General features: G+C 42.6%; 1 protein-coding gene across 1 annotated transcript in view; it reads left to right on the top strand.

Annotated features, from left to right (window-relative positions):
• Positions 1–22,890, top strand: part of stk32c (serine/threonine kinase 32C) — a gene marked incomplete at both ends in the record, with an annotated part of 81,273 nt that overhangs the window by 32,020 nt on the left and 26,363 nt on the right. Inside the window, one exon of the mRNA XM_080533036.1 lies at positions 22,541–22,692. Coding sequence (XP_080389162.1) covers positions 22,541–22,692 — 152 coding nt within the window. The remainder of the gene's footprint in view (positions 1–22,540; positions 22,693–22,890) is intronic.

Genomic DNA, 22,890 nt, shown 5'->3' with positions numbered 1-22,890 from the left:
TCAGCTTTGTCAGTCAGTCACTAGGTAACGTATGCTAGCCTACTCACCATGGCTGGTGAAAAACTTTAGAAGGGATACTGTCATTGGCCTTCCTTGTTATTACCAGGCAGTGACAGTCTATGGCTGCAAAAGGCACGGTCGCCCCTAAGCTTTAGCAAATATATTGTGGTTTACTTAATACTGTTCAGCACTTGAGGTTACATGCAATGCATGACTTGTGCTATAGGCTAAATACAATTATTAAAGCGGCAAGTAGCAAGTGTGCGCATCAAAGGCATTAGGCACGTAACATCCATGCTGTATAAACACATGACAACCGTCCGTTATTTCCCGAACCTTGCCCGAACCCCCTGCGAGGACCCGGGGAACAACGGTACGCTCCCCGCGGCTGCTATCAGACTGGCCGCGGGAGTGCGTGTTGAGGGAGAGAGGAGACGGCAACCCACGCTCGCCATAAATCAAATCAAATCAAATCAAATTTTATTTGTATAGCGCTCGCCATAGACTGTATCCCTACTCATCTCTCCTGAGCTCGGTTGTAACGTGAACCGTGGAATACGGGATATGTTAGATGCTTTACATTAATTCCCCAAATGACCAGAAAAGGAAGTTAGATTTGTCGCTGGTCGCTTTTGACTAATTAAGTCGCCAAGGGGCTCTGGAAGTTGGCAACACTGGGAGTGCGTTCTTTAAACTTCCTTGGGTACGTTAATGAAAGGTGCTGATTGGCCGAAAAGGAGTTAGGTCAATCAGCGCTCGATTGCTCTTTCTTAAGGACCCGGATTATGGCCAGAGATATGTGCCACTAGAATCTGAATTTGAATTACTGACTTAAAATGTCCTAAAAATACAACAAAATCTAAGTTAAAGTGATTACAGTGTTTTATTGGCATTAAAAAAAAAAACTTTTTTATTTTTTTTATTTTTTTATTCTCGCGATAATATCGTGGATCGCGATTATTTTGCCCACGATAATCGTGACATGACATTTTCTAATCGTCCCACCCCTACTCATGACCAAGGACAGTTCTATAAATATGAGTCCCACCCATCGTTGGGGGCTTTTTGCTTTTGGGCTTTTGCTTCTTGTTTATTGGTCTGCTTTTTCTCTCTGCGCTCATGTAACTTTGCTTAAAAAAAGGCCTCTTTGGAGACAATTGATCTAAGCTTCTAACCCTAACCCTAACCCTTGATCTTATAAGTTCTACTAAATCTATTAAGAATAAATTATATCCCACAACACTAACTTTCTCTATGTACAATGACTGGTCAGGGTTGGCTGTGATGCTGTGTAGTAGGCGGGTTGTTTTGAAAGAATAGTCAGACTAAGCTTTTCATCCTTTCTCAGCTCTAGGAGTCGAGTTCCAAAGGAAAGCCTCACGATCTCTGAGCCTTGGTTCAAATAGGCTAGTTCCTGTTCTCCATTATTAATGTCCATGCCTGCCTTCATAGTGCATCATGTATTTCTGCAAATGGCTGCCCAAGGTTAGTAAACACATTAATTTCCTGAATGAATTAAAGAAAAAGGGAATTATGACTTCTGACAGGTTCATCAGAGCCTAAAAAAGCACATTTTACTTACTCGTCTGCATGTGCGTGCGTGCGTGCCTGCCTGCAAGCGTGGGTTGGGTGCGTGTTGCGTGTTGTTGAGTCTGTTTCAATCACTGTTTGTGTAACAAGTATTAGACCATCTTACTGACAGCCAAAGTGCTCCCTCTCACACGCCACATGGCTAAGACCCAATCCCAGGCGATGTTTAGCACATGTATTTCCCCAGAAACAATGTTCACCGTAGGAGGAGGCAGGATATCATGAAGTTACTCTCTCATCTTTTCAGTCAGGGTCTCTGGGTTCATGGTTCCGTCTCAGAAGCCGCTGGTCCACTTGGCTCTTACCTGACCTAGATAAATGTATCCTACGCTTCCTGACTCCACTATATTTAATACCCAACCCCTTTTTTCCCTTCACCATGGTACGCTGGCTTGTAACAACAATTGATCCAGTAGGGCTGCTAACTAGAGTATAGCTGAACCGAGGGGATCGGGAGGGGGGGGGGGGGCGTTTTAGAAGGTAAACATCTGAGCTAACCTTGGAGAGCCACTACTCATTATGATGACAGGCAGTCACACTTTGAAGTGCAAGATTAAAGAACATTTTTTAAAAAGTGATACCTCAGCTAATAAGCATTTTATAAGTACACGTGTCTGTACTGCAGCTTGCTCCTCACATGGAGATGAACCAGAGAGAGCTCAGAGAAATGAGGGCAGGGGGGCTGAGGAATATGATGCATGGGTGCATGCGGAGCCTGATATGTCATTATCTGATATTTTCATAATTTAAGAGAACATTTAGAGAAACAAATGACGCTTTCTTAATCAAGAATCCTTGATTAGTTTTTCAGCCAAACCGGCTGGTTCATCAATTGTTTGGGTATGACGTTGAAAGACAGGGCTGGGGAAATGTGCCCACTCTCAACCAAGCTCTGGTCTTACAGTCCATGATATTGAAATTGTAGTTTTAAACACTTGAATACATTGTTTACACACAATGAAGAAACAGCCTTATATCTGGGGTTATACTGAGCTGATTATGCAGCCATAAGACATATTCTTCAAGCATCCTCAGTATACAGTGCCTTCAGTAACTATTCACCCCCTTGGACTTTATCCACATTGTGTTGTGTTACAACCTGCCTGAGGCAGGCTAATTTACAAGACGCTACAAGACAACTAGTGGTCATTGTGTGAGCCAGACCCCTGAGGCGGCTCTAATTTAACTCTAATAATAAATATTCACCCCCTTTTAGTATTCCTGAAATGAGTTCAGACGTAAAGATAACTAAATAAAATGTCTTAAACAAGTCACACAATAACTTGAATTGAGTGCAAGGATAATAGTTCATGTGTTTTTGGAATGAATATTGTTGTTTTTATCAGGTCTTTGATTTGCAGAAATCAACAACACGCTGTGTGGATCTGGTTGTATAAACTGAGCAAACTGAGCATCCAGACCTACATTTCGTTACGATTTAGGGCGTAGTTAGTTACAATATGTTACAATGTTGCAATTAACCTCGTCGTTTGTGTTCGCACTGCAATCGAGACCGAATCGCTCTCAACAGGCGCGCGGCGCGAGGCGACGCGCTTTCAAAACAGTTTTGTGATTGGTCCGAATATAGCGGGACATTTGGATTTCTCTCTTCGCCCGTCCCTTTAATCCCGTAAACGTATCCTAATCGAAAATACAACATCATCAGCGACGACTGTGGGTTATTGCATTTACTGCTGTTCTCTGGTTCATGTTCTTATACCAGTGCTCAGTATAGAGTATTTTAAATGAACATTCGTAATGTATGTCTCTGATGTTCATGGTCAATTAAATCAGCCTATTTTGTGAAACAAATAATGTTCCCGCTAATGGGTTAACCGAGCATTCTCGCACCTAACGTGCAAGCACCTAGCTTCGAACTATTCATAGCAATATGCGCGGGGCAAAAATAATCTATTGCCTCTAAAATCACCACGAACAGAACGGCGAAGGTACGGGTAAGCAGGGCTCATGTTGGTGTCCTCAAAGGTAAGAGTTGGTTTTCTTTAACTCAACTGACATTACCTTGCTGTTGTTGTTTACCGAATGCTCCATCTGACTGTCACACTGTGATTTTACTTGTGTAAACAGTTAATGAGTGTTAGAGCAAATTAAAGAAAGGCAGCCTGTTTCGTTTCAAGATGCATAAGAAAAATATATTTAATGTTTTCCTCTATAGAAGGAGAAAGTTTACAGGTTCGTCAGACGCATCTGAAGAGTCAAAGTTTCTCTCAAAGTCTAGATCATTCATTACATCTCAGTATTTATGCCCTCAGGTACTCTCAGGTAACAAGTCCGCCCTCGGATGAGGTCTAGGCCAATCATTTACAAGGGGTGTGGATTTGTACATTGAGGAAGATGATGGGGGATGAAGGTTAAAGGGGAATCGACCCCCACTTTCTCCTAGAGATCAAAGGTGAAAAAGGAACACAAAGGCCACAAACTGGTTTAGTCTGGTCCTAGAGTACTGGGTCTGGGGAAACACAAAGGTCCAAAACTGCTCTAGATGGCTTAGTCCATCTAGGTGCAGGTCAGGAGAAAAGAGAGCAATCAGATCTTTGTAATCATTTAAATGTGTCTGTTGTCTAGCCAATGTCAAGCTTTAAGTAGAGAAACTGGTTTCATTGTCTACTAGGCTGGGGTCGTCAATGTTGGTTCTGCCCTTGTGAATTCAGTCAGGTGAAAGAATAATGTCTTAGGCAATATTATTCCATCACATGAGTAACGTTAGCCGGTTTTGTGCGTGTACTCTCATGTAGGCCTACTTCGTATTGATGAGCTGATGATCTTTCATTGTGTGTGTGTGTGTGTGTGTGTGTGTGTTTGTGTGTGTGTGTATGTATGTATGTATGTATGTGACTGTCAGTCACAAGTTTATATTCTACGGATGTTGTTCAGTGCTGTATGCGCGTTCCCGGTTCCATGTGTACTCTACTCTTGTGTACTTCATATTCGATGAGCTGATGATCTTTCTGTGTGTGTGTGTGTCATGAGCGTTCCGCATGTTCCGCTGCAGCTGTAGGATATATTGGTATTTGATCACCTTCTATATAAAATCACCTGCTCGGCTTTAATGACTTAACCGCTATTTTTAAAATAATAATTGTTGCCACCCTCTAGTTTTTGGTGAAATTACGTCTTTGTTTTGACCGCCAGTGCACGTTTTATGCGCGTGCACGCGAAAAATGAGCACTAATGTGAAAAATCCTGGAGGAAACACTGATGACAGATAGGAACGGATAGGGATAGATAGTATGATAGATAGGAACGGATAGGGATAGATAGTATGATAGATAGGGACGTCCCTTTACTTTTACGCCGTCACCACTCCCAATGTTCGCCTATTTTAATTCGTCTTATGTCATCGGTCTCCTTCTACACGAGACCACCAAAACCCAGCCTCTCCACTTTCACTCCACTCCGCTCTCAGGTCTCCCACCAGTCACTGCACCGTTTCAGCCACACAATCCACACACAGCACATGCACATGCAAAGCAGTATTTCCTTTCACCCTCTCACAGACACGGACAGCATGAACTATTCTAATCTGAATGACTAACCATCGATGTCGTAGGCTAATCATCTACCCATCATCAATTTATGTAACAATCAACGTCGTATCACCCATCATCGATTTATGTAACAATCGACGTCGTATCACCCATCATCGATTTATGTAACAATCGACGTCGTATCACCCATCATCGATTTATGTAACAATCGACGTCGTATCACCCATCATCGATTTATGTAACAATCGACGTCGTATCACCCATCATCGATTTATGTAACAATCAACGTCGTATCACCCATCATCGATTAGGCCTATGTATTTAATGATTGCAGTACTTTATTAACCTTATTCATGCCGTTCCTGTCTTTATTCGCACGCATACACTTCAGCTTAAGCAGAAAACCAACATTGATCAGCCCTCCTGTGCTCTAATAATTCGATTAGTGTTATTCAATCAATCAATCAATCCACACACACAGATTCTATTACCAAGCATCATAGCCTGCAAGCCATGCATTTAGCAATCGGCCCCAGCCAGTTGACTAATCCTCTTTCCCCACAAGTCACAGTTATAATTACCTGGACGTGGATCTGGAATTTGAGGCGTCCCTCTCTTCCTCAGAGGACAGTCCCCAGGCCCCGGCTATGAAAACTTGGTCCCGTTTACTGGCCACCACTTTTGTTGTAGACTGAATAGATCCCAATTGTATATCAGAAGAGAGCACAAGAGAGAAAGATCAGGTTTCATACAAGCGTTGTTTATTGTAAGCAACATACAGGTTAATCAGCACAACATGCATTCCATCCAGTTTCTCTCTGACTCCCACTTTCCCAGCCTCTGCTTATCTACCCTTCTCAACACCCCCCCCCCCCGTGGCCTTGGTACACAAAGACAGGAACTTTGTCCTGCCAATTATTGTTAAGACATTGTAAGATTTTCCCCTACACTACGTTGAGCGAACAAGCAGTAGCCTTGTGAGAACAATCCAGAGGTAAACAATGTAAATGGCCCCGAAACTTGAATAGACACTCTCTACATCTCTCTCGTATTATAAACTACTGCATGTAAACATTTCTAATAAAAGCTATTTTCGCAGTCTAACTTTACATTTTGATATTTGAACTATTATTGAGTTAATTAATAGCAGGTTACATATTTTGCAATGCTCAGGCAGGATAAGTTTCCTTTTCTTTTCTTGTTCAAACGAACACTAAAGGGGTTTAATATCTCTGCTCCATTTAAACTGGAGACAAGTTCAGTTCGCCTAGACTAGTCAGTGGCATCTACGGACCCACACTGGTTTATTTTTTATGTTCTGAAGTTTTGTGTCCCTTTTTCTTCTAATAATGAAGATTGTGTTTTTGTTTTGTGTGTTTTTTTTTATATGAGGTTAAACATGGTGAAGTATCTTTTGGCGTTAAAACTAAAATAAATATTCTAGTGTTTGTATCTGATTACATATGTCACAAACAATAGACACAACATTGCTAAATAATATCACAGTCACAGTACTAGAATATTATATCACCTAGCCAAATTGAAATCTATGTAGGCCTACTTTTTTCCCACACAGGAATCGATAAAGAATCGAATCGATAAGCAGAATCGATAATGGAATCGGTATCAGTGACATCTTATCAATTCCCATCCCATAAAATGTCACATCCATAACTGTGTTTGCAACAATTAATTGATGATACAGCAAAGAAAGTGTTTGTAAATGAGTTCCGGATCCACAAGACAGACCAGCCCCGTAGCAGACTTCCGGGCCATATGTGATATGGGACTAGAGATCCAGATATGAATATCTGTATAGTTTCCCATTCCGATAATCCTAGATTTGGCAGCCCTGTTTCAGCTGGTATTTACCCAGTAGAGAAGATGTGGAAACAAGGATATGATGCAGCAACCCTCTAGTCACCAGCTCATTTCCTGCTCCCTCCTAGGGGGAGGATTGAACCAGTGACCTAGCGATTGCTTGCCACCTTCTCTAACCTCTAGTCTAGGCTACCTGCCTCCCTTAGTGATTAAAAAAGAAACAGTGAGAGCCGGCCCTCTTACTCCCTCCGTGGCTTCTCTGTATGCTCATACATTGCGACTGCACAAAGCTCTGTTGTAGGGTACAAAATATGTTTTGAGGTGCTGGTAATCTTTTTTATTGTTTTGACTGTAAGAGCTGAGCAATTAATCTTCAATAGACTAAAGGAGTTTTTTGGTCTTGTGCACAAGTAGGCTACAGAAAGGTTGGGGTGATGCCCCCCCCCCCCCACCCCGTATTCTGAGAACCCAGCAAGTTTCATATATTAATCTGTGCAAAATCGTACTTTTATTTTCTCTATTATCACTCCTTGTGATAATATATTTATTCTTGTTAATAATATAGGCTGCTCCAAATATTTGAGTGACAGGCTCCCTATTATCCCTATTATTTCTTTCCGCCAGCATAGCTTGGTAGGGTTTCAAGTCAGCATGCCTATTTCCTTTGGAATTGTCAGTCATACCACCATATCTGTCATTTTGAGGTCCAATTAAGAGTTTCAGGAGAGAAAGAGATAAAGAGAGGGAAAGGGAGATGTAGGGATCGGGCTAGATAATGTCTGATGATTACTGTTGCAACACCCTCCAAACACTTTACATAAGTGGCTGCTCCCATCAGAACTCGTGACAAGCTTGCAATCGTTGTTTTGTTTTTGCAGAAAATAACCTTCTAATTAAGGATACTCAAAGTTGTTGTGTAACAACAAGTGTAGTGTAACATGGATGAATACGTTCACGTTGTGATGCCTCTTTTGTCTCTATTCTGGCTGTTGTTTATTGTCTATTTATTCACAGGAATGCTTTTTAAACCTTTGCCAACCACTCAAAGTTACCCTTTAGAGAACTCCCCCAGGAGTGAGTCTGCCAAGTCTAGTCATTTCCTCATTATTAGTTGTTTTCTGGTTTATCAACACTGATGAGGTAAACCACTTCTATACTCGCTTCGACCGGGACAACAAAGAAACAGCCACCAAAGTCGAGCCCCCCTAAAATGACCAGCCACTCACGCTCTCCAAGGAGGAGGTCTTTCACCAGCTGAGCAAGGTGAATGTACAAAAAGCTGCAGGCCCTGGCTGGGTGCTCAGACCACAGCTAGACCACAGACCCCGGTCTACACTGAATACACTGATATCTACAACCTGTCACCACAACCATCGTGCCGGTGCCAAAGAACCCTGAAGGACTTCCACCCACTTGCACTCACGTCCGGCCCCATGAAGGTCTTCGAGAAGGTGCTCCTGGGTCACGTAAAAGCCCAGCTTTCCCCCCGGACTAGACCCCCAGCAGTACGCCTACTGCAAGAACAGGTCTAGGGAAGACGCTTCACTACACCACCCTGACCCACCTCGACACAAGCAACACCTACGCTAGGATGCTGTTCATTGATTTCAGCTCAGCCTTCAACACCATCATCCCATCCAAGCTGGTCACCAAACTCAGAGACCTTGGTTTCAGCACCTCCCTCTGCAACTGGATCCTAGACTTCCTGACCAACAGACCCCAGCTCGTCAAGATGGACAACCGCTCCTCCTCCACCCTGACCAGGAACACCGGTGTGCCTCAAGGCTGTGTGCTGAGCCCCCTCCTCTACTCCCTCTTCACCCACGACTGCGTACCGATGCACGGATCGAACTCCATCATCAAGTTCGCAGATGACACCACGGTGGAAGGCCTGATGAGCAACAACGAGGAGTCGGCCTACAGGGAGGAGGTCCTCACCTGGCAGCGTGGTGCGCTGACAACAACCTGGCCCTCAACACCAGTAAAACTAAGGAGATCATCATGGACTTCAGGAAAACTGGACACTGTGAACACTCCCCCCTCTACATCAACGGGATGGAGGTAGAGCGTGTTCCCAGCTTTAAGTTTCTGGGGGTCCACATCTTCGAGGACCTCTCTTCGACTCTTAACACCTCTTCCTTGTTCAAAAAGGCGCAGCAGCGGCTATTCTTCCTGAGGAGACTGAAGCAAGCCCAGCTGTCTCCCAGGATCCTGACCAACTTCTACCGCTGCACCATTGAGAGCATCCTCACCAACTGCATCACAGTGTGGTACGGCAACTGCTATGTGTCCGACCGGAAGGCGCTGCAACGGGTGGTGTAAACTGCCCAGCACATCGTTGGCACCAAACTCCCTTCCATCGAGTCCGTCCAGGCAACCCGATGTCGACGGAGGGGGGCAAACATCATCAAGGACACCTCCCACCCCAACCACAGACTGTTTGACCCCCTAGAGACTCAGGAAGTACAGGATCCTAAGGTCCCGTATCAGCAGGCTGCAGAGCAGCTTCTTTCACAGAGCTGTCACTCTGATTAACAATCCCCCCTCCAAACACACACACACACCCACACACACACACACACTTGACTATGACTCTCAGTATCCCCCCCCACCTTGCGGTACTATGGCTATGACAATGTAAAATGCCAATACTATGATGACAATGACAATACTTTGATGGCTGCTCATCCCTGGTTAATGTGATCACTCTATAACCTTTGCACTACTTATACATTACTACCTTTGAACATACTGTATATTGCACATTGCACATGTCTCCTGATATAGCTTCTTTTATACTTCTGCACCTTAGATACTGTACATAAACTACCTCAATGTATTATCTACCTAACTGTACATAGCTCAACTGTATATAGCCCATAACTCTATACCTCTAAACTAAACCGATGTTTACAATACTACCTCTGCACATACTGTATATTACATAGTTACCTATCACTACCATTCTTGTTCTATTTATATCATGCCCTTATATCACTTTCACTTTTGCTTGGATGCTAAACTGCATTTCGTCGTATAGTACTCGTGCTCTGCGACGACAATAAAGTTGAATCTAATCTAATCTGAGAGGTTATAATTGTGGGGGGGAAAAATAGCATCAAAACAATTACAGTTTGCAATGGAGCCTTTCTGGTGACGGAACATTCCTTTGAGCTTGGGCTCTTTGAGATACTCCGCAAGCACGGCTGTTTTTCATCCCCTGTCTCCGTCCCTCTCTTTTGAATCTTTTCCACATCAAACGGTTGCACACTCCCAAGATTGTCCAGAGAGAAAATCGATAGATCCAACCTGGCCAACGGATTTTGGTCCGCCCAGCCCACCTCTAAAGCACTCTTTAGGTGAGATAAGCTGGTGTGCCGTGCAGCTGGTGGTCAGAGATTACACCCGCGTTGTCACAACACTGGGTGCCTCATCTCTGGGTGACGACACGTCGATGCTCCTGCCATAGAAACCGTGGAATCCTGAGGCGGCACAGTCTGCTGTTGCGACGGTGCCAGTTTATTAGCCATGACTCTGTGAAGTCACGCAGCATGTCCCAGACAGCCTTCAGAGTGAATTGGCACCAATCAGCCTGGCCTAAAGTAGATATTCATTTCCTGATTGACCTTTTTTTATCCCTTTTTTTTTTTTACTACATCTGAATTGAGGGGTGAATAGCAGGTGTTCGTAATGAATATTTAACAATGAAATTTAGCTGGCGGCTACGTTATGCTTTGGACTGCACCGCTCATTAGCATTTTAGAGATAGTGGCGGTTCAGAATTAATTAGGCTCACTTTGGTTTCTAATACCCTCTCAGAAACAGCATCATCATGCTGATCATGATCATGTCAGTGCCAACGCCACAGTCCTCAGCCAGTTCTGTCACTGTAATCTGTTCACTCCCATCTCAAACCATTTAATCTCTGTACCGTATATATTCATATGCTAATAGTCATGGAAAATGTCTGAATTTGCCTATACAGAATCTCTCCATCTAATCTATCGGTCAAATCTATTGAATTGCAAATGTGCTCTATGATGATGTGAATTAAACATTTTGGTCACATTTCTGACGGGTCATAATATCTGAAACGAGGGGTAGAAGAGGTACATTGACTGTGGGTTTGATAGATTGTTGGTTGATTGACAGTGGGTGCCTTCAGCTGTAATCACAGCTCTCCGTGGTTTAGAGCAGCCAGGGAAACATCAGGAACACAACAGTAGGAGCATTAGACCCAGTTCAAATACTTCAGATATGCACCCTTATTTCCTCCCTTCCTTGACATAATCACTGATCTATCATGACTGGATTGGTCAAATCAATCTTCGCACAACACTTTCTTTTAGATAGATATAGATAGTTTATTAGCCACACGACCAAAGCCGGAGGAATTTGTTCTCAGTACAGCGTATTATTCTCTGCAGCACGCAAATGACAAAAACAAACAAGTGCACAATAGACAACACCAGAGAAAAAAAAATAGACAATAACAGACAATCATGGTATGCCTGTCGGTGAGGAGGGGGCTAACCAATCGACTTCTTCAAGGAAGGGAGGATGTGTATTCTATGTACAGGGCTTTAGACATTAGACTGGTTGGCATGGGTTGCCGGTGGTCTTTCACCACGGTTAAGCGCAGTGCAGATGAAATAGCTGCCGCAACTCCCTCTCTGAGACCAAGTTGGGGAAAGTGGGTCTGTGTGCAGGGCCGGGCTACAGAAGCCGAGGCGACAAGGGAACAGGGAGGGCCACGATCTGCAGTGTTTCCATGGAGATGCCCCAGGTGTGTTAGGAGGGGTAAAAAGAGAACCTTAAAATAGTACCCAGATTTAAAAGACAAACTTTCACCCACTGAACCCTTCCACTCTCTGGAACAGGCTTTCGGCGAAGGATAAACTAGCCACTGCAAGCTGTTCCTCCTCCACCGCAAACTTTGTCCTCTACCCACAGTGCTGTGTGTACACAGTAGCGGATGTGATTTAGAATCACGCTCTATGGTGACGTAGCCCTGCCTGAGAGTTCTAAACTGAAGTAGGAAATGTCTTGTATCAACGACCTTCGTACCTCTGCTAGGTTATGGTGACCTCCTGTACGTGAACGCTTCTGCTCAATGCCTGCATTGTTTGGATTCTGTGTATCATTGTGCCTTGAGATTTGTCCCTGGTTGTAAACACCTTACTCATCACTGCACATTGTATATAAAAGCGGACTGGCCTTCCTTGTATGTACGCAGGTATACCCATTGGTTGAGCTTTATATATAAAACTCTCCTTGGCCTTGTCCCTACCTATCTGTGTACTCATATCTCCTCAGAAACCATGAACATTACAGCCTCCGCTAACAGGACACTTAACAACTGCATGTTCCGCGTGCTCGCACTGAGCTGGGCAAAAAAACGCTTAAGTACGCTCTGCCTGGAATACTCTCCAGAAAGACTTACAATTAAAAGAACTAATCAGTTATGATGCTTTCATAACGATTTTAAATGCAGCTGTTATTAAATCCCATGGGGTTAATATACCAAAGACACTAACTAACATTTATAACGTAAACTACAATCCTCTCATGAGGGAAATTAGAACAGATGGCTACCCTTAACGCTCAGTATGTATGATCAAATAGAGACTATAAAAATGAACATTCTGCCACGGTTTTTATTCTTTTTTCAATCTTTACCAGTAGAGATCCCAAAGAAACAGTTCGATGATTGGAACCGGCTGATCTCTAGGTTTGTGTGGAAAGGTCAGAAACCTAGGGTGCGATTCAACACCTTACAATTACCGAAAGAAAAAGGGGGTATGTCTCTCCCTTGCCTGGAGGATTATTACAAAGCAGCCCAACTAAGATACTTGGTATGCTGGTAATGATGATCGTAATGATGATTACAACGCAAAATGGAAAGACATAGAACTGAGTCAATTGAATGTCCCTCTTCAATCTTTACTAGGTGATACAACTTCTAAGACTATACACTCAGATGAATTAAGTAGTTAGACGAAGGTTGCTCTTAATATTTGGTTTAAAGAATGTAAACACTCAAAACTTGAAAGAGACGCACAGCTGCTAAGATGGAGATTTTAAACCAGGACAGCTGGACCCAGGATTTAAACAATGGACTAGGAAGGGAATTACATCATATTGCCTGATCTCATCCAATACAGGCTTGAAGAGCTTCCAATATCTTATTGATAATCACAACCTAGAGAAACAAGATTTCTACAGGTATTTACAACTGAGGCATTACTTCGATAAGAATATAAAGAATAATGAGGTTTCTGAAATGAGTCTCGTCAACATTTTTATTGATGCGTATAAGGGCAACACCCACAAGAAACTAGTGTCAAGAATTGAGTGTACAGTCCACCAAGAATCACTCCACCTTATATGTTAGGGATAAGTGGGAGAAGGAAGCAAACATAGTCCTAACTGAGGAAGAATGGTTGAACATGTAAAATACAATCCACCACCTCTAGCTCTGGACAATGGAGAGAATTTTCATGGAAGAACATTATTAGGTTTTTTATTACCCCAAGAAGAAAATACTTACAGAATGGTACATCGGGAGCTGGGAATAGGGAGAGTGCAACAATTCAATGGCTGACTTCTTTCACATTTTTGGGGAATGTCCAGCAATTCAATCCTATTGGCTAGAGATAGCAAATATATCTGGGTAATATACCGACCTCACTTAGTACTCAGGATAAGTACCTCCTTAAAATATTAATGGTAGCTAGCAAAAAAGCAATAACCAAGAAATGGTTGAATAAGAATCCTCCAACAAAGGGAGAGTGGATAACAATAATACAGGGAATGTTTGAGATGGAGAGTCTCACCTTGAGACTATGTGTGGATAAATTGTGTGGTATTGGTCGAAATGGGTGGATGCTGCTTCTTCGTCCCCCACTTAGCTTTATATGGGGTGTTTGTGTGTTATCACATAGCTTTATATGGGGGGTTTGTGTGTAGCTTTATATGGGGGGTTTGTGTGTAGCTTTATATGGGGGGTTTGTGTGTAGCTTTATATGGGGGGTTTGTGTGTTATCAAACGCAAATGGCCTCTGTATGTTTTTTTTAATCATCATTTATCACAATCTTTTTTATTTTATTTTATTTTATTCTATTTTCTCAATTATTCCCTCTGTGACTGAGTGATTGGATAGGGGCACACAGGGGTTCTGTACGGACAACAACCTTAGTGATCTCCTCTGAGGACAAGATGGACTGAGAGTGATACTGGAGATATTCCCTGAACCTATCATGACTAATGGACAACATATGGACAAAGTAACCTGTGACACAAAGCGAACTATTGAGGACATGAGTGTGTGAATGCGATACCCATGATGACCTGTCTGTTCTTTGGTCTTTATTCATGTAAAAAAAAGTGTCGCTCTCAGAGCTTGAGGATGTCTGCTTGGCCTTATGACGGACAACTCCTGTCACACTCCCGACCTTACAATCTAAAGTACATCTAGAAGGATGAGGAGGGATATCTCTCTCTAGGTTGTCCTCAGTTGAGCCCTCCATCGGTGCTTCCAGTAATCCCGATGCTCCGTACATCTGGCTAGCACGCCGGTACTTTCCGCTCCTCCATCTTTCTTGATGACGTCCACATATGTTAGTGCGGGACGCCCTTGTGATGGATGCCCGTGTGTCGGCTTCCGCAGCACCACTTGGATGGCAGCTCCTGGTGTCTCTGGCCGTGACCTGCCAGCCTCTTTCTCCTGACTGCTATTGTCCTCACTCACCCTGGATGACCCCCCCCATACAGATGCTTGTTGGTAACATGCCCGCTGATGCGTTTATGCTGTAATGGACCTGCTCTGACAAAAGACAGAGAGGCAGGTAAAACATGAGCAGGAAAGAGAGGGGGACAGAGAGCAGGATGGAAAGAAGTGTTCATTTGAGCTCTCGCTCCAAGGGGAAGGGTGGATGGCAATTAGATTGCCTTTTCGGAAGGGTAATAGATTTACCTCCTGTCATTTCTTCTCTAACGCTGTAAAGCAGCCATCTGCGGGACGGTAATGACCACCAGACCTCGGGCCATTGTGGACAATTCAATTTAGTTACATAGGCCTATAACACCCTTCTGTTGTATGGCTCTAGAACAGCACAGAGTTGGTACTTTGGTACTTCATCTGAACACTTGAATTCTGCCTGCCTTTGGCGCCGTGGTCAATACCTAGCCTGGAGTTGTCTGATTGGCTGCTGCTAATCACTGTTAACTAACTATCTTTGAGGAGACAGTTTACTTGTTTTTACGGTAGGTAAATTAATTATTTGTGAGTTGTTTGATTTCCAAACCAATCAATTGGAATGAGATACCACATGTATTAACTGACTATTAACATGTATTAACTGAGATACCACATGTATTAACTGTAATACACATAATACACTCTGTTTAGGATGAGAAATTGGGTCTTTCACTGCCTTATATCTTCAATGATAACACCAACTCCAGTATTAACCAAATGAACCTGGTCAACTTGATTGGAAGAATTTACTTTCTATAACCTTTATATCGGCACTGGTGGACTTACCACAGACCTAGGCAACTGCCTGGGGCCACTAGTAGGGGGAGAGGGAGCTAGTAAGAATTGAGGATACAGTTAGGTCTGGAAATATTTGGACAGTGACACAATTTCCATAATTTGGTCTCTGTATGCCACCACAATGGATTTGAAATGAAACAATCGAGATGTAATTGATGTGCAGACTTTCAGCTTTAATTCAAGGGGTTGAACAAAAATATTGTGTGAAACGTTTAGGAATTGCAACAATTTTTGTACACAGTCCCCTATTTTCAGGGGCTCAAATGTAATTGGACAAATTAACATAATCATAAATAACATTTTCGTTTTTAATACTTTGTCGAGAATCCTTTGCAGGCAACAACTGCCTGAAGTCCCATGGACATCACCAAATGCTGGGTTTCCGCCTTTGTGATGCTTTGCCAGGCCTTTACTGCAGCTGTCTTCAGTTGTTGTTTGTTCGTGGGTCTTTCTGCCTTTAGTTTTGTCTTCAGCAAGTGAAATGCATGCTCGATCAGGTTGAGATCAGGTGATTGAATCAGCCATTGCAGAATATTCCACTTCTTTGCCTTAAAAAACTCCTGGGTTGCTTACACAGTATGTTTTTGGTCATTGTCCATCTGTATTGTGAAGCTCCATCCAATCAACTTTGCTGAATTTGTCTGAATCTGAGCAGACAGTATATCCCTAAACACTATAGAATTCATCCGTCTGCTTCTGTCTTCTGTCACATCATCAATAAACACTAGTGACCCAGTGCCATTGGAAGGCATGCATGCCCATGCCATCACACTGACTCCACCGTTTTACAGATGATGTAGTAAGCGTCGGATCATGAGCCGTTCCAAGCCTTCTCCATACTTTTGTCTTCCCATCATTCTGATACAGGTTGATCTGAGTTTCATCTGTCCAAAGAATGCTGTTCCAGAACTGGGCTGGCTTTTTTAGATGTTTTTTGGCAAAGTCTAATCTGGCCTTTCTATTCTTGAGGTGATATAAGGAGATCTTTCTTGGTCACGTGGCCGGAAATTATATATTGATGACTCAGAGAGAAGGTTGAATCGTAATCATTGTATTAGGCAGATCTGGGTTGCATTCCCATGTACAGATGTTTCCAAGGCAGCATGCTCTGTTAAGTCCAAGCTTCAAGCATGGCTACGACATGGCTGGTGCCGAGCCTGGCTGTGGCATAAATAGATGCCAAGCAAAGTACTGATGTTTGTTACAGCTTATATACAGTTCTCAGAGAGGGAAATAGCTTTACCTCGTAACTTACAATAGTGACATTAGTTCCCATACATGGCTATTCTGTGTTCATGCTGTTCTGTCTTGCTGCTGACCACTGGTAACCTATACTGGTCCCCACTAGCCGTGGTTCCTATATTTGGCTCAGGTCCAGTTACAGAAAAGCATGTTCACTAAGAGTGGTCAGTTTATGTCCTGAGAGTGGACACACTTAAAGTATGTTTAAGGTTAAACAATGAGTATTGCAATATTTGATAGGCACACAATATTTTGGCATAGTCACACAAAAACGCATCATATCAGCTCACTCTTTTTTTTTTTCCCCATGATGTAAGATTAATTTGACTGGTAAATTATTTCTATTGAAAAACATGTGGAGTTCTTAACAAAGTCAATGAATGACCACATCAGAAATAAATTAGGCATCGGTTCCATCATACAAAGTACATTATATGTCAATATAACAATGTCTGGAAGTAGATCTTCAATCAAAGGAACGGCCTTGTGTTTCTGGTAACAAGGAGTGCTATTTGATTCTTTGATGGTCATCAGTCTTGCATGTGTTCTTGCCTCTGTTCACAGCGTTAATAGGTTTTATTAACTTAAAACAATTTTAGCATTATCATTACACTACACCCCTCCTTTTCTTGACTCAAGTCTATAAAATCTTAGGCTCTCCATCAATTGATTGTGGAATTAACCTGCTCAGAAACAGTTGGAAACAAAAATACAGATGTTAAGCATAAGTTTGTTAATTGGGTTATCTGGACTGTTGTTCCCGTCCCTTAGAATTCCTAGAAGAAAGTTTGTAAGTTCGTGCTGTTGAATTCAGCTGTTTACTGCTGATGACACTGTTAGTTGCGTGCGTCAGTACAATTGAACAATTACGACTACATAAAAGTATGTGTAAGTCTCTCTTGTCATCATCATGTCTCTGTCTTAAATCATAAGAATTAACATTTCCATTGTTTGTCACATTGAAATGTCATTAGTTTGTCTCATTTCTCTTGTTTCATCCGGCAATAGCTTCCTTCAGCATCTGCAACATTCTCTCCCCACTTCTGCAATGGTTAACTTAGACCAGATCTTAACAGCATCTCGGTCTCTGAGTCCTTCGCTCAATGTCTCTTGATTTCCTTGATTCTGTCAGGAAATAGAATTGACAGGCATTGTCAGAATACATTCCAGGTCTTTCTTGCTGAATTGTGTTTTCTCCATCAGAAATGTCCTCCTTTGATGTTTCACAGTCTTAGAGTCTTAATGTGTATTTCTCTGTTCACTAAATCAATCAAAATGTTATATGTCTGCTGAATCAACACAGATTTGCATGATAATTTCAATATGAGACAAATTTGTCTATTTGTTGTATGTTGTAGCTCTATGTGTGTGTGTGTGTGTGTGTGTGTGTGTGTGTGTGTGTGTGTGTGTGTTTGGTTACAGGAGCAGTCTCCGTTCTATTAATAGCCTAGGGTCAGAGTTTTAACACTCTCGCCCTGTTGTGAAGCTTGGTTCAGAAATATGGTTGTTATTCATTTCATTCTTAATGATAACATTCTGCATGCCATACATAGTAGTTTGCTTCCCATGATGTTAATAGACATGCGGTTTTAGTAATCAATTATGTTGATTGAAACTTCTCTTAGAGTATTTTAAATATTATGGCCAAATCTTTTCAAACTTAGTTTTCCTCAAAGTGCTGTGCTTTCAATCACGTATTTAAGGTCTTGTCCCTAACTTAATACACAATAAATATATTTCTGTACCTTACAGATAAACATAATAGACTTCTGCTTTGTTCCTTACAAAGTTCAGAATCTCAATAAATCCTAACTCTCAGTGTTTTGACCACCGTCTTTGACTATACAGCGCCTTCTATTCAAACTATAATTATTTTAATTTAGTACTTTCCAATATCAATACATCTCCTTTTTGAAAAAAATTGAGATTCGTTCTAAAACAGCAATTCAGGTTAAGCAAATAATTGTGCCTTACCTGTTTCGCTGAATCTAGCATCCTGTTCGTTAGAAGCCATTTGATATAATGTTCGTGACGCCATTTGATAATCCTGTTCGTGACGCCATTTGATATAAGGAGATCTTTCTTGGTCACGTGGCCGGAAATTATATGTTGATGACTCAGAGAGAAGGTTGAATCGTAATCATTGTATTAGGCAGATCTGGGTTGCATTCCCATGTACAGATGTTTCCAAGGCAGCATGCTCTGTTAAGTCCAAGCTTCAAGCATGGCTACGACATGGCTGGTGCCGAGCCTGGCTGTGGCATAAATAGATGCCAAGCAAAGTACTGATGTTTGTTACAGCTTATATACAGTTCTCAGAGAGGGAAATAGCTTTACCTCGTAACTTACAATAGTGACATTAGTTCCCATACATGGCTATTCTGTGTTCATGCTGTTCTGTCTTGCTGCTGACCACTGGTAACCTATACTGGTCCCCACTAGCCGTGGTTCCTATATTTGGCTCAGGTCCAGTTACAGAAAAGCATGTTCACTAAGAGTGGTCAGTTTATGTCCTGAGAGTGGACACACTTAAAGTATGTTTAAGGTTAAACAATGAGTATTGCAATATTTGATAGGCACACAATATTTTGGCATAGTCACACAAAAACGCATCATATCATGAGGTTTATGAATGGCTTGCACCTTGTGAACCCTCTGTATTTGTTCATGTGAAGTCTTCCCTTTATGGTACACTTGGATAATGATATGCCTACCTCCTGGAGACTGTTCTTCACTTGGCTGGATGTTGTGAAGGTTTTTTTTTTTTACCATGTAAAGTTACCTGTGATCATCCACCACTGTTGTCTTCTATGGACGTCCAGACCACCAGTGAGTTCTTTTTTTCTCAGAATGTACCAAACTATTAATTTGGCCACTGCTAATGTTCCCGCTATCTCTCTGATGGATTTTAGGAATTACTTTTGGTCCCTTGAAAAAGAGGGAGCTACATATTAAAGAGCTGTAATTCCTAAACCCTTCCTTCAATTTGGATGTGAATACCCTTACCCTAAAGCTGAGAGTCTGCACTTTAACCCATATTCATTATATACTGTAACTGTAACTTGAAGATGTTTTGGTAAACAGATCAAATAAAATAAATTCTGTCTGTGTCCAAATATATATGGACCTAACTGTATAGTGTAGCCTAACAATGTATGTTACATCAGCCAGCACATTCATTGAATTGTTTTCCATGTCCTAAAAAGTAGCATCATATCCCTTACTTTGGTTGTTTGCTTTACCCAGCTCCGTCTGTTTTTAAAGCCTGCTCTCAATTTCTGCGGTGTGCACACAAGTGCAGCGCACTCACATAGGAAGGCGCGCTTCCTTGCAGAAGGATCATAGTAGATTTTCGGCTGTACTTTAGGCAGTCTACTTCTGAACGTAAGCTCTGGTGACGCTCGCAGGGCACTAATACGTCTAATAATAAAGCGGTGAAAAACAATCTATTGAAAAAAGGGCGAGTGCCCTTCTTTTTGTTTGCTTGAGCCCCTGCCCCCCAAAACGTCTGTGCACGGCCCTGTGTGATGCAGACATAGATATACAATAATATGCCCTTGAGCTTTTTAAGAATAGAAATGCCGTATGTTCAACTGTCTGACCCCAAAATAAAATTGTAAACAATCTCTGTATTATATCAAGGAATTTAAGAGTGGTCCCATTTCTCCAGCCCCATCCTTCAGCTGTTTAACCAAAACAAGTGTTGTGGTGACTGCCCCTAGTAGGACACAGAATAAATAAAGACATCAGTAAGATATGAATCTCTTTATGGAAGAGATAATAAATGAAAAAGTAGTTGTCATCTCGTTTTCGGGCAATCGTGTTCAAATATTGACATCACTGCCAAGACCGAGCCACTAAGGGTGGCACAGATTGTATCATTTGCCCGGAAACAAGATATGAGTGTCTTAGCTGTGGTCACATCTCTCTTTCACCCTCATTGGACATCAGTAAACACGGTGTATCAGATGGAGGTGTGTGTGGCTGAGAGTTGACTCGGACTCAGGCTCTTTAGAGGAAGAAGAACGGGTCCCTAAGTCTGCCCCAACATATTAGCCATCTGTGATCCTGTCAAAACGTTGTCAACCGTAAATGTTTTAACTAATGGTGATGTGATGTGTGTGTGTGTGTGTGTGTGTGTGTCAAGTGTCAATCCTGCTACAGCAGCTCATGTGGGCAGCAAGAGCTGAGTAGCTACTATTGGCCACAGTAATGAGTAGAACACTGACCTGGGGTCTGAGTAGAACACTGACCTGAGGGACTGAGTAGAACACTGACCTGGGGTCTGAGTAGAACACTGACCTGGGGTCTGAGTAGAACACTGACCTGGGGTCTGAGTAGAACACTGACCTGGGGTCTGAGTAGAACACTGACCTGTAGAACACTGACCTGAGGTCTGTCTGAGTAGAACACTGACCTGTAGAACACTGACCTGGGGTCTGAGTAGAACACTGACCTGTAGAACACTGACCTGGGGTCTGAGTAGAACACTGACCTGAGGTCTGAGTAGAACACTGACCGTGGGTCTGAGTAGAACACTGACCTGGGGTCTGAGTAGAACACTGACCTGGGGTCTGAGTAGAACACTGACCTGGGGTCTGAGTAGAACACTGACCTGGGGTCTGAGTAGAACACTGACCTGGGGTCTGAGTAGAACACTGACCTGGGGTCTGTCTGAGTAGAACACTGACCTGGGGTCTGTCTGAGTAGAACACTGACCTGAGGTCTGTCTGAGTAGAACACTGAGGGTCTGAGTAGAACACTGACCTGGGGTCTGAGTAGAACACTGACCTGTAGAACACTGACCTGGGGTCTGAGTAGAACACTGACCTGTAGAACACTGACCTGGGGTCTGACTGAGTAGAACACTGACCTGTAGAACACTGACCTGAGGTCTGAGTAGAACACTGACCTGTAGAACACTGACCTGGGGTCTGAGTAGAACACTGACCTGTAGAACACTGACCTGGGGTCTGACTGAGTAGAACACTGACCTGTAGAACACTGACCTGGGGTCTGAGTAGAACACTGACCTGTAGAACACTGACCTGAGGTCTGAGTAGAACACTGACCTGGGGTCTGAGTAGAACACTGACCTGTAGAACACTGACCTGAGGTCTGAGTAGAACACTGACCTGGGGTCTGAGTACAACACTGACCTGAGGTCTGTCTGAGTAGAACACTGAGGGTCTGAGTAGAACACTGACCTGAGGTCTTTTCTTTTTTAATTCTAGTGAGTTTTTTTCTATGTATAAGTAACAAAGGGGTTTGTGTGTGTTCTCCCAATAGCCTAGTGTGCTGCTCATAGAGAGCAATGCTCGTTACGAAGGAGTGATTCTGTCTCCTGTGTCTTTGTCGACGGTGTCTGTGAGCTTCTCAGAGATTGCGGTGCAGTGGTAAGCGGTCTTTTAATGAATGAATGAATCTTTATTTCGAACATGATTTAATAAAATAAAATAAAAACTAATACAAAGAGTACAGGTTTCACTGTTGGAAAGGCAGTAGGATGAAGCCTAAGCTTATCATGTCCTACACCTATCCGTCACTTTCAAGTGAGAACAATAATACTTTTGGTAGTTAACGAAAATCATTCCTTTATACCTTTTTTTTTTAAATAGAGCAATATAGAGCTTTCCTTCATTTTTTCATCTAGCCCATTCCACACGGTAACTCCATAGAGTGATATGCACCTGCAGGGTTTCCGGTTGGGTGCGAGCATAACCCTTATTAAAGTTGCAGTTACCTCTCAAATGATATCCCTGATCCCTCTCTATAAATAATTGTGGTCTTTGTTTTGTTGTGTGTCTGTCTGTCTTGCAGGTGTGCATCGTGCAGAAGAGGGACACGGAGAAGATGTATGCCATGAAGTACATGAACAAGCAGCAGTGCATCGAGAGAGACGAGGTCCGAAATGTCTTTAGAGAGCTAGAGATCCTACAGGAAATTGAACATGTTTTTTTAGTAAACCTCTGGTGACTATCCTGTGTTTTTTTCACTTTTACATGTTTCTGTGGTCTGCATGTTGCTACTTGTTCACTGTGTCGTGTTGTGTGAGGCCCAGGGAGACTACCTCTCTTGAGGGGGGGGAATGCATGGTCCTCCATGTGTCATAGGATGACAGTTTGATTGGAAGAGTAGAGGCACAATAGTTGTTGATGTCGTGGTACCTT

This window comes from Nansenia antarctica, assembly GCF_963989245.1.
Source record: "Nansenia antarctica genome assembly, chromosome: 1".
Lineage (NCBI taxonomy): Eukaryota > Metazoa > Chordata > Actinopteri > Argentiniformes > Microstomatidae > Nansenia > Nansenia antarctica.
Note: the sequence above shows the minus strand (reverse complement) of the source record. Positions and strands in the feature narration are given on the sequence as shown.